This window comes from Panthera tigris, chromosome B1, assembly GCF_018350195.1.
Source record: "Panthera tigris isolate Pti1 chromosome B1, P.tigris_Pti1_mat1.1, whole genome shotgun sequence".
In the NCBI taxonomy this organism is placed as follows: domain Eukaryota; kingdom Metazoa; phylum Chordata; class Mammalia; order Carnivora; family Felidae; genus Panthera; species Panthera tigris.
Window position 1 is genome coordinate 32,032,749 of NC_056663.1, and position 15,591 is coordinate 32,048,339.

At 44.6% G+C, this 15,591-nt stretch overlaps 1 protein-coding gene across 8 annotated transcripts in view; it reads left to right on the plus strand.

Annotated features, from left to right (window-relative positions):
* Positions 1-15,591, plus strand: part of EBF2 (EBF transcription factor 2) — a 191,220-nt gene that overhangs the window by 121,554 nt on the left and 54,075 nt on the right. For all 8 annotated transcript variants that reach the window (XM_042983190.1, XM_042983193.1, XM_042983189.1 and 5 more), the window contains one exon: positions 11,868-11,949. In XM_042983190.1, coding sequence (XP_042839124.1) covers positions 11,868-11,949 — 82 coding nt within the window. The remainder of the gene's footprint in view (positions 1-11,867; positions 11,950-15,591) is intronic.

Consider the following 15,591-nt stretch of genomic DNA (forward strand, 5'->3'; position numbering starts at 1 on the left):
CTGACCCCCTGGCATCGGCTCCTGGCAGTGGCCACAGGCCTCTGAGGGGCTAGTGCAAGTCTAAACTTGTATTTCCACTCTGGGGTGCCCGGGTGGCTCGGTCAGCTGAGCGTCCGACTTGGGCTCAGGTCACGATTTCAACATTTGTGAGTTTGAGCCCTGCTTTCAGCCCTGTGCTGACAGCTCAGAGCCTGGAGCCTGCTTCAGATCGTGTCTTCCTTGTTCTCTGCGCCTCCCCCCACCCCCACCTCTCAAAGATAAATAATAACCGTTAAAGAACATTTAAACTTTCATCTCCACTCCTGAGCTAGCTTGTGTCCTAGCTTTGTGAAAAAAAAAAAAATGTTGGCTGCCTAGTAATGAGGAAGTATATGGTAACGGACCTGGGAAAATGTTTCCCCTTCTTCGGAAGTTGCTGTTGTGTGCAGTCCCTGTGAAAACCTGCATTCCAGTGATAGACAGCCAGGCACGTTTCAAGTGGCCCCGTCCTTTTGGCCTAACGATCTTTTTTGGCTGCTACTCTTAGTGACTTTGCAGAGTGGGAGGGCCAAGGACCTCTCTGCTTTCTCCCAGCCTGTTATTTCTCCTCTCTTTGAAAGTTTGATCACTCCCCCTGCCAGAACATGCATTTCCCACTTTGTGTTTCTAGCTTTGTCCTCGATGTGTGTGACTGTGAAGCACACTTTGGCCTTCCGGATTCCCGCCTTGCCTCAAAATTTCAAACAAGTTATCGACCCATACCTGGACTCTCCTGCCCCTGGTTTATTTTCCGGGTCAAAACTGAGCCTCGTGCTCGGTCGTAAAACTATATAGTTTCACGTTTTCAAGCGCACAGATGCGTGCGTTTCTTTGAGACTGCACTCTTCAGCATTAAAGAGGGACCCTTCATTGTAATCATTACCGAATGGATACAGTACTAATGGAACTTAATTGTTTCCACTAGATGGATCTCGGGTGTTTTTGGCAGCCAAAATGAAAATGATTCCAAATACCATCAAAGGGGCTTATAAGCACCCAGCATGCACAGAGTGTTTTGATATACAGTGGAGTGTTAATATCATTATCTCTCCTAATACAACATACGGTTACTTTAATCCTCTCCCGCCTCTGTGATCTTGCAAGATCCGACGGATAGACGGCAAAGAATAAAACATTATATACAAGGAGACAAAGGGGGAATTAGTCCCCATCCTCTGAGTGAGATTTTTTTGATTGTTTGAATGTTGGCTTCAAATATGTACCTTTCTCAATACTGACTTCTGTATCTTCCACACTAGTTTGAGTTTGTATGCGACATCAAACATACCTTTTCACACATGTTCTTTCCAGATTTTTTTTAACACTTACTTAGCAGTTTATAGAAGGAAGTGAATGATCTCCTCAAGCTGCTTACAAATTAAAAAAAAATCTGTGCTTATTAATTATGCAGGATTAGTCTAATTATAATTCAGCAAATTAATTAGCGACAGAAGGTGTTCTGAAACATTGGAGTACATTTGCATGTTAAATGGAGAGGCTAGTCTGTAATATATGTAAATTTATGCATGGCTTCATAGTTTAATTTAAAAATTTGCAGCTGCATATGGTATGGGAGCAGGTGAAAAGTCAGTTTTAGTTTAATGATGCTAAAAAACATTGGATGGTGTCCTGTCTTACCAAGAGAATGCACTCATATCTGCTAATCTATGACTCTGTCATAAGCATATAGCATTACATAGATGCTCAAACTCAAGGTCATTAGCGAGTGGACCCATAGGTGCAGTAAGCATAAAGCTAAAAACTGCGGGGGGAAAGCGGTGATAGGAGGGACCCAAACTCTGAACTTTGCTCGCCACTTTATCCAATATTGCCTATTGGGTCGGTCCGCCTTAGTTTCAGGAAAGTAACCTTCCAACCTGTGTAAAAAGGGATATCTTTTTTGTCCGACCGTTATCTGTGCTGGCAGGTAGAAAAGTTGTCCAACCTTGATTCCCTCTCCAAATATTCACATTTGCACTTCATTTCAATTTCCTGGAGCCGTGGGAAAGTTATTACCAAGTTATGAATTAATGGTAGGGTAGAGAGTTTTACACATTGGCCTCAACCATCTGGCAAAACAGTAAAACCAGCGGACCAGGCAGCAGCAAAGGGCTCTTGGTGTAATTGGTGTTCATTGCTCAGCCTAGCATAGATGAGCTTCACAGGGAGGGCAGAGCCACGGGAGGGGGAGGGGAAGGCTGCCCAAGGGGAGAAGGGGCGCTAAGGAAATAGGATGGCAAGGACCCATTAAGCTGATGGCCGGCTAATAACTTCATTTCTCTCCTTCATCCGAGTCGTCGTGGGCGTTAGAAAGGGAAAGAGATTTGTATTCCAATTCTGAAGTCTCCCTGAATGATGCTTCCTGAAGTCAGCCGGTACCGCGTTCGGTTTCCCTCCGTCTTTTTTCCTCTTATTGATCTGAAGGGAGAGGAAAGGATCCGGCCAAAAAGAGGATGCGGGTTAAAAACAAAGCAAAACAAACACACAAACAAAAAACAAAAGGAAAAGCTGGAACCTCGCACATTGCCAAGAGCCCTCCAAAGACACTTTCTGAGAACAATTGGAATTACAAACATGCGCTTAGCGTTCTGTTTCACTCCAATTCAAGCCCAAAGAGTTCAATTATTATTTTCATTAATGGTGTCAGATTTTCATCCGAGTGCAAAAACAAGGACTTCTCCTTGGAGATTCTTTTCCTACGAGCCTCATGTTGCCAAGTAATGGAATTCAGGGGAGTGAGGATGTGTGTCTGACTCTAGAAGGAAAAAAAAAAGACAAAAAAACCTCCCGCCACATAACCCCAGGTCCTCAGAAACTATAGGGTGTTATTGGTCAGACGTGGAGAATCAAAGTGGCCCCTTGTTTTGGCAACTCAGCGACTGTTGACGGTCGGTTGTTTGCACTTGAGCTCTGGGAGACACTCACTTCGGAAGAAATCCCGAAATGGCTCGGAAATGGAGTCTATCAATACAGAGTCAGAATTACACAGTGGGGGGAGTCGCTCCCTCCTGGTCCACTGGAGAGGCGGTGTGTTTGGTAATGAAGAATCTGAAACTGAAGTGCCAAACTGAAGTGCCACTTCCAGGAGCTTGTGATTGGAGTGAACGCCGGATAGAAAATGATCTGATGGGGCCCGCTGCCAGTGAGGAACCGAATTGTTTTGCCTGACCGTAGTTTGCGGAAAACGCGGATGAGGACTCTGACCCACGGTCCTCTGCTGTTGCTCTCTTCCTACGATCTGTTGTGATAGATTTAATGGCATTTTTTTTTTTCTTTTTACGGTATAAAAAGCCATGCCCGGGTGGCTCCGTCAGTTGAGCATCCAACTTTGGTCCGTGAGTTCGAACCCCACATCGGGCTTGCTGTGGTCAGTGCGGAGCCTGCTTCAGATCCTCTGTCCCCCACTCTCTCTTCCCCAACCCTGCTCATTCTCTCTCTCTCTCTCTCTCTCAAAAATAAATAAACATTAAAAAAATAATAAAATAGGGGTGCCTGGGTGGCTCAGTCAGTTAAGGTCTTGATCTCACGGTTCATGAGCTCAAGTCTCATGTGGGGCTCTGTGCTATTGGAGCCCGTTTTGAGTTCCGTGTCTCCCTCGCTCTCTGCCCCTCTCCTGCTCACGCTCTCTCTCTCTTTCTTAAAAATAAACATTAAAAAACTTAAAAAACAAACAAACAGACGATCTCTCCCTGAAAATTAAGGGAAGATCTTTCAGTAGAGTGTATATTAATACTGGAGAGGTAATCAATGCAGAGAAAACCAGATCTGAATTTATGGCAACTCCCTCTGGTATAATTTTGTTTAGAAAATGAGCCATTTTCACATGTGGTGGGGAAGAAGGGGCAATTCGAGGCGAGGTGCCGTAAGTTCGCCTATGGAAAGGTGAGGGCGCTAAGTTACTATGTCCCAGCCCAGGTGTTTACCCAAACACTTGGCATGGATAATTAATCCTCACCACTGGCGCAGGGGGTCAGGTTACAGAGGAAGAAACTGAAGGTCCCTAACTTTTTTTACAATAAATACAAAGCAAGCAAAAAATAATAACAGTAATTGCAGAAGCCTTGATGTCGTGTGGCAGTGACTTGGTGGGGACACCCCAGTGAGCTGCCATATATAAGACCGAAATTATCTGCGGCCAAAGAAATGAACTTGCTGGTCTATTAAAAAATCTCCAATGTAGGAGAGCCTCCTCGGTCCCTTGGGTAATGCTTTCAAAATTTAGCTTGGTGACTTGACTCTCAAAAAATGTTTTCCAAGATTTAATTCAACTGCTCATGTTGCACATTCGACTCCCAGCCTTTTCTGTCTCCATAGTCTTTTATTTTTTTAAGTTGATTTATTTGTTTAAGAGAGACAGAGAGAGCATGAGTGGGGGAGGGGCAGAGAATGACGGAGAGAGAGAATCCCAAGCAGGCTCCAACGTTGGCAGCACAGGGCCCGACACATGCGGGGCTCGAACTCACGAAACGGTGAGATCGTGACCTGAGCTGAAACAAAGAGTTGGATGCTTACCTGACTGAGCCACCCGGGTGCCCCTTCCCTCCACAGTCTTGATGGACAAACGACCCCTAATCTTCATCATCCACTCAAGAAGTATTTTGTGTTCTTTTTCTAGAAGGCTGTAACTCTTTGGGTCATGTCATGTTTGGACCACGTGGGTTCTTGGGATGTCTTGTTTTCGGATACCTGATAGACTTTTGCCTGCTTGTTTTGTTTTGTGACATGAAGAATGACTTTACTCTCCTTTCCACGGAATAAGGTGAAGGATGTCACATGATCCCCCCATAGATCAGTGAGGCCCTAGTCCCTGAAGCAAAGAGCCACTTGGCCGTACGTCCTACCCTTTTCTTCAAAAGAAGCACGGCCAAGGTCGCCTGGGTGGTTCAGTCGGTTGAGCGTCCCACTTCGGCTCAGGTCGTCATCTCATGGTTCGTGGGTTCGAGCCCTGCATCGGGCTCTGTGCTGCTGGCTCGGAGCCTGGAGCCTGCTTGGGATTCTCTCTGTCTGTCTGTCTCTCTCTCTGCTCCTCCTTCACTTGTGCTCTTTCTCTCTTTCTCAAAAATAAATATACATTGAAAACATTAAAGACAACAAGAAAAAAAGAAGCACAGCCAACCTCCCACCGGAGCCATGTTTTTCTAAGAGTCAGACGAAGCAGAGTTCCTCTCCTAGCTCTTCTACGTATTAGCTGTTTGACCTTGGACAAGTAATCTCACCTGTGTGAGTGTTGTTCCTCTCCCCTGTAAAACGGAGATGTTCATTCTCCTACTCTCAGAGGTGGGTGGGTTAAATACAATCACACGTGGCACATAATATGAGGTCGACGAATGTGGGTTCTTTATTTATTGTTATTACAGTCATCTCCGTAATTAGTCTTTCAACCATGGGGAGTGAGAGGGGTTGAGTGTAGTTGTAAGACAATGTAGTGCTTCCAGATTTTCCGTAAACTTACATTTTTCGGATCTGAAATGACCTCTCACCGAAGCAGTCTAAGTGGATAAACTTTAATGGTAATAAAACTCTTCCATAGGGATGCCTGTGGAGATTAAAGATTCTGTCTGCTCTGTTCATGTATTTATATTTACATTTTAAGGGACTGTTTAAATAAATAGATCACCTAGAAAATCAGCTTAGAGAAATGAGTATTTGATTTAAGCCTAAAGATCCCAGTCAACATTTTTCAGTTATCCCCCCTTTCCATGGATCTTCTTGAACCTTTGCTTTGGCTGTCATCTTACCAAGCAGATGTCAAGTTCCAACCATTCCCAGATGCCCCATTGTCAAGTTTTTAAGGCACAGCAAGAGCCAATGGGGAGTTTGACCACCCCCCCTACCAGAGTCTCTTAATTTTTGTGGACTTGAATGAGAGCCTTCACAAGGCCCTTAAAGCTTCAGGGCCCTTTCTTCCTTGGGCTGATACCTAAACAATCAATAGATTTATCAAGGGCAATGTCATCTTTGAGCCAAGCATGGGGCCCACTGCTGCCCTTCATCTCACTTTGGCCGCCAGGATTTGGATTCTGTTGTAGGCTTTTGGGAGAGGAAAATGCGTTCTGTCTGTTGTCAGAAGGTTCAAAGAGGATGTTACAGTTAAGACCTAGATTAAAGCTGGAGCATTATCATCATGTTTTTTTACTGGTCTCAAGTGGAAACCCAGCACTTAGGGGTTTTCCTACCTTGTAAAGCAGAGGGAGCTGCCATGTTGGACGTTCTGAGTGAGAAAATGGCCCCTCATCCTGCCTAGTCCCCCGAGGATCCAAGCGTGACAGGGCCCTGGGACAAGAGAGGCAACTGCTCATTTCTTTCAAATATGACTGGATGATCCGGCCTCTCCCTACATTTGATAGTTCTCAGAAATGGTATGAGTGCCTTAAAGGACAGGAGTTAACCTTCTTTTCAGAAGCACCCACAAGCAGTGGGAGCCAATTGTATTTTAATTTATTGGACTCTAGAAAAGGCGGTTTAGTAGTTAATCCAGATAACATGTGTCTTCCTCGAAAATCATTGGACTTCGGCCTTTAAACACCTACACGGTTTGTGAGGCATATCCAGTCTACATATGGCTCAGGCTTCAGTGAGCCAGCCTGCTTATGTGGCCATCGTGGCAGAGAGAGAGAGAGAGAACCAGAGAGAGCACCCCTTGCTCTTGGCTTTTGGAGAGGGTGGGGGTATTCTCATCTTTGTGGTGTATAACATGTGATCGTTGTACTGCAGGAATTATTTCCAGCATAGGCAGAATTAGATATGTTTTTTAAGGGAAAAGGTTTCAAAGTGAAAGGTATTTTACACATTATTTTGTATAGAGTAAGGAACAGGGGAGGGGCAGAGAGAGAGGGAGACACAGAATCCGAAACAGGCTCCAGACTCTGAGCTGTCAGCCCAGAGCCCGACGCGGGGCTCGAACTCACGGACCGCGAGATCATGACCTGAGCGGAAGTCGGACACCCAACCGACTGAGCCACCCAGGCACCCCAGTTCACATTCTTTTGATACGCATCCCTGTCTAATCTTTTCCTTGCAGACGTTCATGTCTTCCCACAGTGCTCTCTGCAACACTTTTCGTATTGCAATTTTTTTAGAAGGCGCTAGATCTTGGATTTCAAATGGGAGGTGAATTGAATGACCTCTACCACAAATCTGGACAGAATTCTGCTGGGTTTCGTACTAGTCGGATCGTTGGTTATAATTCTGGAATCCGGCGTGAATACTGAGTAATTGCCCTTCCTTGGGTTTAGAGACATGTCCTGCCCGCCCCGCTTCTCCCACCCTCCAGGCCGTCACTCAGCGCCCTATTTCTGCAACCAGTTTTAAACTCAGGTTCCTTTCGGGAAGGGCTCAGGACACTTCTAGACCCACCCTTCTAGAACTTTCATTCTACTCTTAAACAGTGATGCGTGTTCCAGTATTCCAGATTGGGAGAAGAGATTTCTGGGGTACTAGGAGATCCCGTGAGATCGTAGACCCATATTCAGGGGTCTCCAGACGCCTCTCACAATCTGAAGAAGTATATTTTGAAGAGGTTGATTGTGTGCTCCATGAGGGCAAAGATTTTGTCCATCTGATTTACCATCGTGCTTGAACTTCTGTGGAATTTACTATATACTTTGCAGTTGATCAGATAGGTAAATACATGACTTTCATTAGTAGGCATTGACTTCCATGCAACTGTCTTTGACCTAATGTTTCCCTCTGGCGATGCTATAGCCCTCTCACCAAGAAACCAGAATCTTCACGTGGTTCTCTTTCTTTCCTCCCCCCTCCCCTTACCTCCCTCTGTCCCTCTCTCCCTCCCTCCTTCCCTTTCCTTCCTTCCTCCCTCCTTCCCTCTTCCTTCCTTCCTGAGCATTTTGTTTTAAAACAGCTGTTTTGAGATATAACTGACACACTATAAAGGTCACCCATTTAACGTGTACAGTTCCATGGCTTCTAATCTGTTCACAGAGCTGTGCAATCATTGCCGTAATCTAATTGGTTCAGGAAACATAGAACGCCAGATGGAGCTTGCTGCGAGAAAGACCCAGGTTCAAATCCTTGTTTCTGCCACGGACAAGCTGTGTGATCTTGGGCAAGTGTCTTAAAAATCTTGGTGCCTTTGTTTTTCGTGGCTGTGAGACGATTCATCAGTCATAAAGTTGTTGCAAGAAAAAAATAATGCGCTGTATATGAAGCACCTAGCTCAGGGTATAGCACAGAGGAGACAAACTTCCTTTCCGTCCCTTCTGTGATCCCGACACCCTTCAGCCGCTGGTCCAACCCAGAATGGTGAGCAGGGACAGAGGTGGCTTTGACCTGTGATGTTCCTGAGCCACCTTCTCCTGCCTCAGAAGCATCCAGAAGGGGTCTTAAGAGAATGGACACTCAGCAGTTTGCCTGCCAAGCCCCAGGGTACCACCTGCTCTGACCAAGGCATCACCTAAGATGCCTCACTTTCCATCCATCAGCTGTCCTGCCTTATTTTGTTGTTTAGTTAGTTATTTTTCCACAATCTCAGATCAGTGGGTTTGCCCTATCTCTAGAAAACCCTGCAAACATCCCACTTGGACTTTAGTGAATCGGGGTCTTTTTGTCTTCAGTGCTTTCTTCTATCAGTGCAGCCATTTCTGGAGGGCTCTCAGCTCTACACGCTTGACTTTGTGATCATAGAACGTTAATGTTGCCTCAGTCCTGGAGATCATCCAGTTAAACCCAGCGGAAGAAACTGAGGCCCAGGGAAGTGAGGTAACCTGGTTACATAGCTGGTTGGTAGCAGGTCAAGACTAGAACCCTGTCAGCATTTAATATATATTTGTGGAGTGCAGGAATGCCTTTTGGTACCCTAGGTTGCCTCAGCGGACCTAGGAACCAGGTTGAAAGCTGATGGCTCGAGTTCACATTCTGATCCCACCTCCCTGCGTCTATAAAACAAGGACAGTCCTGCAGTTGTTAGAGTTCGCTCCTCAGGAATGAGATCAGAAGCCTTGCAAAGTGTACTATATGCTGAGTGGCTATAATATTTATGGAGTCAACACTGTTTGGAGAAAGTGGAAATAACAACATCCATCCTGATGAGAATCTGCACATTTGGTCCGAATCTTGTAATTCATTTTGGTTTCCCGTTTCTGAGTGCAGAGTGCTGACATTTTCCAGGCAGCTGTGGCTTCGGAGGGATCCAGACCCAGGGGATTTGTTCCCTGCCTGTGGCTAATGGATGGTATAGTTAGTAAAGGGTTCTCTAGCAAGCCCCTGAGCACGGTGGGTGGAGGGGGTGTGGGCGAGGGAGGTGGAAGACAGCAGGAAAAGGAAGAGAAAAAATTGGAGACATCAGTAAACCCCAGAATTCCTTTACATTAATTTTTAGGTTCACATATAAAATATCCAGGCCATAGTTTCTGGAGCTAGCCATTTAGAAGTCGCTGTGCCTTCCTTTAGAAAGTACTGTACAACTTAAGAGAATTTTCTCTCTCCCTCCCCGCTTGACTTACCCCGCCACCACTCCCTTCTCCTTTGTGAACAGAGGGTTATATCCCTACTGTGCAGGGGGCTGTCTAGGTTACAAACTCCAATCCCAGGCCAGCAAAAGAGTCAAAACTTTCCATCCAAAGAACTCCTAATTGAAAATGAATCGAGCCTTTCGGCAGGCCCCTCATTTCCCCCAATCAATTTGATTTCTTGTAAGCATTTATTTTTTTTGCACTTTTCCACCTACCACACCATGCGCATAATAATGCCTTCGCGAACATTAATGTCTTCACCAGATACATTTCAGGGAGAGAGTAGGGCAGGTAAGGGAAAGTCTAACACACAGAGAGTGCATTATAAGGAGCTCAGCTGAAGCAAAACTTTCCAAACATCAAGGACTTGGTAAGAAAAGGCACTTGATTTGGTTTGAGGAGGGGAAAAGGTGTAAATCACCCATGGTGGGGGGGTGAGGGGGTGGGGGGGGGAGGGCTATTGTTTGCAAGGGGACTCCTGTGAGAAAAAGCAAGTTTTAAAGGATCTCCGTGAGTCGTGAGTGGCAGTAGCTGCCTCTGCGGAGAATGCACAAACGGAGGAACATTTCCCCTCACAAAAATCAAATGTTTGAATTCTGCTCGGTCTCCGAGTGCTACGGGCAGGCATTTCACTGCATTTTAGGGAGCAAAGGCAGGTGGTGAATTTGGACACTGCGTAAAGCAGTGAGGGGCAAAAGAAAAAAAAAAATAAAAAAAGCAGTGCGGGACATCTTCTCTGCCCTGTCATTCCAGAGGTACCTCGGCTGGAGACCCTGGGTGGCTGCATGGCACCGGAAGTAATGCCCACCCCCGCCCCACCCCCCAACCCTCACTCCCACCCCCGCCCCACCCCCCACCCCCCCACTCCCACCCCCGCCCCAGTAAAGATTAAAAGAGAGAAGTGAAAAGCAGATGTCATAACAGAATGAAAGAAAATTTAGCTGTTATTTCCAAATTCACACCCCACCTTATTCATAGATAGGGGTCAGGAGCACTTGGCCAAATATTTTTAGCGAATCTAGAGTAAAAGAGACTCCAACACAGAAAACACTGTGCAGAATACAGTTCCCACTCTCTCCTCCTTTATCCTGTACTGCTTATCTTTCCATTAGGGCTATTATTATTATTTTTTTCTTTAAGTGCTACATACAATTAACCGGAGCGCACTCTAATTCTTTTGTGTGATTCTTTAAAAAAAAATGAAAATAAACAGAAGGTCACCCTGAGAGCATCTCACCAGCCGTTGCTTTAAAACAGAATTTTCGGAAGCATTGTTGATTTCCACTTATTTTTGTTGGTAAATCCTGGGGAAAAAATGTATATCTTTTCCTTTAAAGTTCTAATTCAAGGCATGGATGTGAGAGTTCTGGAGGGACTTTGGGACTGCGGTAAAATTTCGTTGTCATAGTAACAGAAAGGGAAATAGGCCTAGCTCACCTGGGACTTTAACACTGCAAAAGCTGGATTTTTTTTTTTTTTTTTTTTTAAGGAAAAGGACTCTGCAAGTGAAATAAATGAGAAACTTATTGTGTTTTGAAACAAAATCCAAAACATGAAATAGGTAAATGGCTGAAAAGACCACCTCTGCCATTTTTTTTTTTTTGTTGTTGTTCCATGTCCTTGTCTGATTAAAGGTTCCCAATTTTAAACCTGCACAAATAGTTTATTTCAGAGGCTGTGGGCTTTAAAATATGCCTTATGAATGATAACCTGAGACCATTATGCTGCGCCTTTGTATTTTTCGGGATAATCTACAGATGGTCTGAGAGGACATTCACACTTGTTATTAATCATAAAAACCCCAGTGTATTCCTGCACAGACCGATCTGCCTTTGGATGGCAACATACCGTTTTCTGATTTTTATATACATTGGTTAAAAATATCAGGGGCCCTTTGTGGGTGAGGGGATACGTGTGAGGTGTGCGAGCGTGAAGGTGTGTGTGGCCTGCGGAAAGCCACATGCGTGAGGAACCCCAGGATTCTGGGTGAAGTCATGCCATTTTTTTTTTACCCCGGAGCAAGACATCTTTGCGCGGCAGGAGTCACTGCTGCCTTGGAAGGCTTATTTTTGGGAGACAGAGCGCCCTTGCAACTCGGGCTGGGGGTGGCGGGGGTGGGGGGGCGGGTGTACAACCAGGAGCCCAGCTTGGGAGCCACCTCACAATCCTCAACGGGTGATGGAGCCGGCGTGTGATTGCAAACATCCAAATTTGCAAATTGCAGTGGGTTGGGGCAGGGTGTTCCTTCCCAGGCGGCTGGCTGAAATTCCCCAGACTTTGAAACACAATTGCTTTCCAATCAAATCTAATATAATGCAGATCTATTTTCTCTTAAAAACTGTTTACTCCGGAGTGTAACACGTTGCTTTCTCTTCGCAGATTCTTTCTCAAATTTTTCCTCAAGTGCAATCAGAATTGTTTGAAAACAGCAGGAAACCCGAGGGACATGAGAAGGTTTCAGGTAAGGGGCCTGCGGTTCTTTCCTGTTAAATAAGTCATCCTGTTTTCCCAGTCTTTAGCACTTGCTTCTTCTTCTGTTTTTTTTTCTGCCTTAGAAAACATTATTCACCGATGCTGCTAACAATAAAGATAACTCTAAATGATCACCCTCATCCCATAGCATTGAGGGTTTCTTCATTTTGTAGTGCTGAGGCCCTCAGCCTCTATTGCCAAGGCCCCAGGGGAGGGGCACCAACCCGTGCTGGAGATTTGATTTTAAGCCCTCAGGCTGCCCTTCGCACACACAGCTGCCCACAGCAGGAACCGTGTTCTTGATACTCCGCCACCTTGGGATTTTTCAAAGCAGCTTCTCTGTGCTTTCTGCAAGCAACAGCCTCTTCCTTTCCTTTCCCACCGATTAACTATTCAGTGGTCTCTCTCGGAGCCTTTGGGAAAGCAGCAGCCCAAACAGCCGTGGTCACTTTAAGATCGCAGCATGACAACAAGACCCACGGGGCAGTGACCCAGCTGCCTGGCAGTTAAATCTGCCACCGGTTTCATCACCCTTGCCACTGATGTACTGAGGACACGAGCTAATAAAAACACAGAGAGAGGCAAAGTGTGTCAGCTAGGAGATGAGAGGAAGTGCAGTCCCCCTCGGCCCCCTTCCTTAATCTTTGAAGGACCCATATTTAATCCACCAAAAGGCTTTCCTGCCATTCACACCCCGGCGAAACATACAGAGCTCTCTTCCCCGTGGAAAAATTGAAAACACGTTAGACAATAGCCTTCAAGCTGGAGACTTAAAAAAAAAAAAATCCGGCAGCAACGGAAGGGATGGGGATTATTAAACTCGTGTTTTGGGGGAGGAAAGTGAGGTTCTAGGGCCTTAGTGACCTGCCTCTAATCGCAGGAAGGATGTGATGGAACCAGGAGCCAGGAGCGTCTGTCTGCTCAAACCCCTTCCACCAGACCGCGGGTTTGCACTGTGTACAACAGCTAGGTGCGCGCTTTGCTGTTGACTTTTTGAAAAACCTGAATCATTTCTGAGCAAGGGGCTGCGCGTATTCGTTTTGCGCTGGACGGCACAGATCATGTCGCTGCTCCCGCCCGAGGCTCAGAGAGCTTCTCGGGTTTAGGAACAGGGTCCTTAAAGAGTCGCCACGGGAGGTGGGTGCACACACAGTGAGAGAACTACTTTGCAAAAAAAAAAAAAGAAAATTCTTGTCATTTTTTTTTTCCACCATCTGATGGCTATCGAACTATCTTCCTGGCACTGGCCCACTTTTTGCGCATTATTGAACACTGTTACCAGCCTCTCTTCCTCTCCATCACACAATTTCTTCCCCCTGCCGTATGCAGTGAAGACAAATGGAAATAAAGTGAGCTTTCTTGGGGACCACGCAAGGAGGATTGTGCAAGGTGGAAGTTTATGGTATTCCGTGTTCCAAATGCAATAGTACAGCATGTCAGTCCAAAAAAAGTGTGAGATGCAAAAGAATTCCAAAGTACCTCGATGACCAGAATGACCTTGGCTTTCACTTCCCCAAGAAACAGAGTGGGGAGGAGAGGTTGGCAGTTTGCATTCCTATCTTCCTGTTCACTACCATCACTTCCAAAGAGTTTTGCATTTGAGAATGCTTTTATAAATGTGAAGAGGCTTTTAATAGAAAGCCTTGTCATTTTATTTTTCTCAAATTTTGGAAACGTACCCACTAAGCAAACGCATGCTCATATTTCCTCTACTTCTTCGGTTATTTACTAAGTGAGGGTTTTAACGTGTCTGAGCTTTCAACAGGGTCAGAATAAATATTGCTGATCTCAGAATGATGGCAAGTTCTCATCCCATGTGAAAATATTTAACTTCTGCAAAGAACGAGAAAGATTTTTTTTAAGCTTGTGGGTTCTGATTCTCTTATTTTGGGGGTAGTGCTAACATCAATTGGCAATTTTCTTTTGTATTTTCTTATTGAGTTAAAATTCAGAGAACATATCATTGATCCTTTTTAAAAAGTTTATTTGAGAGAGAGAGAGAGAGAGAGAGAGAGAGAGAGAGAACTCCAAGCAGGCTGTGTACTCTCAGCGTGGAGCCCGATGTGGGGCTTGAACTCATGAGCTGTGAGACCAAGAGCCGGATGCTTAACCGACCGAGCCACCCAGGCACCCCAGAGAGAGCATATCATTCATCATTGTAACCATTTTAAATTGTGCCTTTAGTATATTCACAGTGTTGTGCAACGATGACCGCTATATGCTTCCAGAACATTCATCATCCCCAAATGAAACCCCACACCTCCCAATTCTCTTTTCTCTCCACCCACTGGCAACCACAAATCCACTTGCTATCTCTTGTGGATTTTTCTCTTTGGGAAATTTCATAGACTTGGAATCATGCAATCTGTGGCCTTTTGTGTCTGGCTTCGTTTCACCTAGCATAACGTTTTCAAGGCTCATCTGTGCTGTAGCCCGTGACAGTCCTCCATTCCTTTTAGTGGCCGAATAATATTCCATTGTAAAAATGTACCGCATTTTGTTTATCTGTGCATCCGTTGACGGACTCTTGGATTGTTCCTACACTTAGGCTTTTATAAATAGTGCCGCTATGAACATTTGTGTGCAAGTTTTTTCATGTGCGAACAGAACATATGTTTTCAATTCTCTTGAGTATATACCTAAGAGTAGAATTTCTGAGTCATACGTTAACTCTATCTTTAGCTTTTTGAGGAATTGCCAAACTGGTTTCCACAGTGGCTGCATCATTTTACGTTCCCACCAGTGATGTTCAAAGGTTGCAATTTCCCCATCTCTTTGCCAACACTTGTTATTTTCTGGTTTTTGTTTGTTTCTTTGTTTCTTTGTTTCTTTTTTAATTCTAGCCATCCTATGAAGGTGAAGTGGTATTTTACTGTGGTTTTGATTTGTCTTTCCCTAATGGCTAATGGTGTGGAGCAGTTTTTCATGTGCGTGTTGACCATTTGTGTATCTTCTTTGGAGAAATGTCCATTCCAAATCCTTTGTCCATTTTTAATTGGGTTATTTGTCTTTTAGTTGTTGAGTTCTGTGGGTTTATATTTTATATATATATAAAATATAGTTTATTGTGATTATGTGTGTTTGTATATATATATGTATATATATGTGTGTGTGTATATACACACACACACACACACACACACACACACACACACATAAATGTGGGATACTAGGCCCTTATCAGATAATTGATTTGCAAATATTTTTTCTCATTCCATCATTGTCTTTTCTCTTTTTGGATAGTGTTCTGTCTTTGATGCAAAGAAGAAATGATAATTTTTATACTGTGCTCAGATTCTATTAAGAGTATAGTCTTCAATGAATACTCTTTGCATAGAGAAAAGCCTTAACTATGACTATGGGCTATCAGGGTCAAGTGGGAGACTTGGGTCAAGTTCAACATATGGAACCAAACCAGAGATTGTAGGTAATCATGGTGGTGGGGCGGGGGGCGGGTTGTGATCTGAAGGAATGGTGACTTAGGAATTTCTGAAATACATATCTTACTCAGAATGACAAAGGTAACACTTTTAAACCATACAGACAATTACTTCATTTCTCTACTTTGTTAAGTGATCAGTCAAACATATTTAATCTGAAGCCTTCTTTTGTGGAGATTTGATCTGAACAG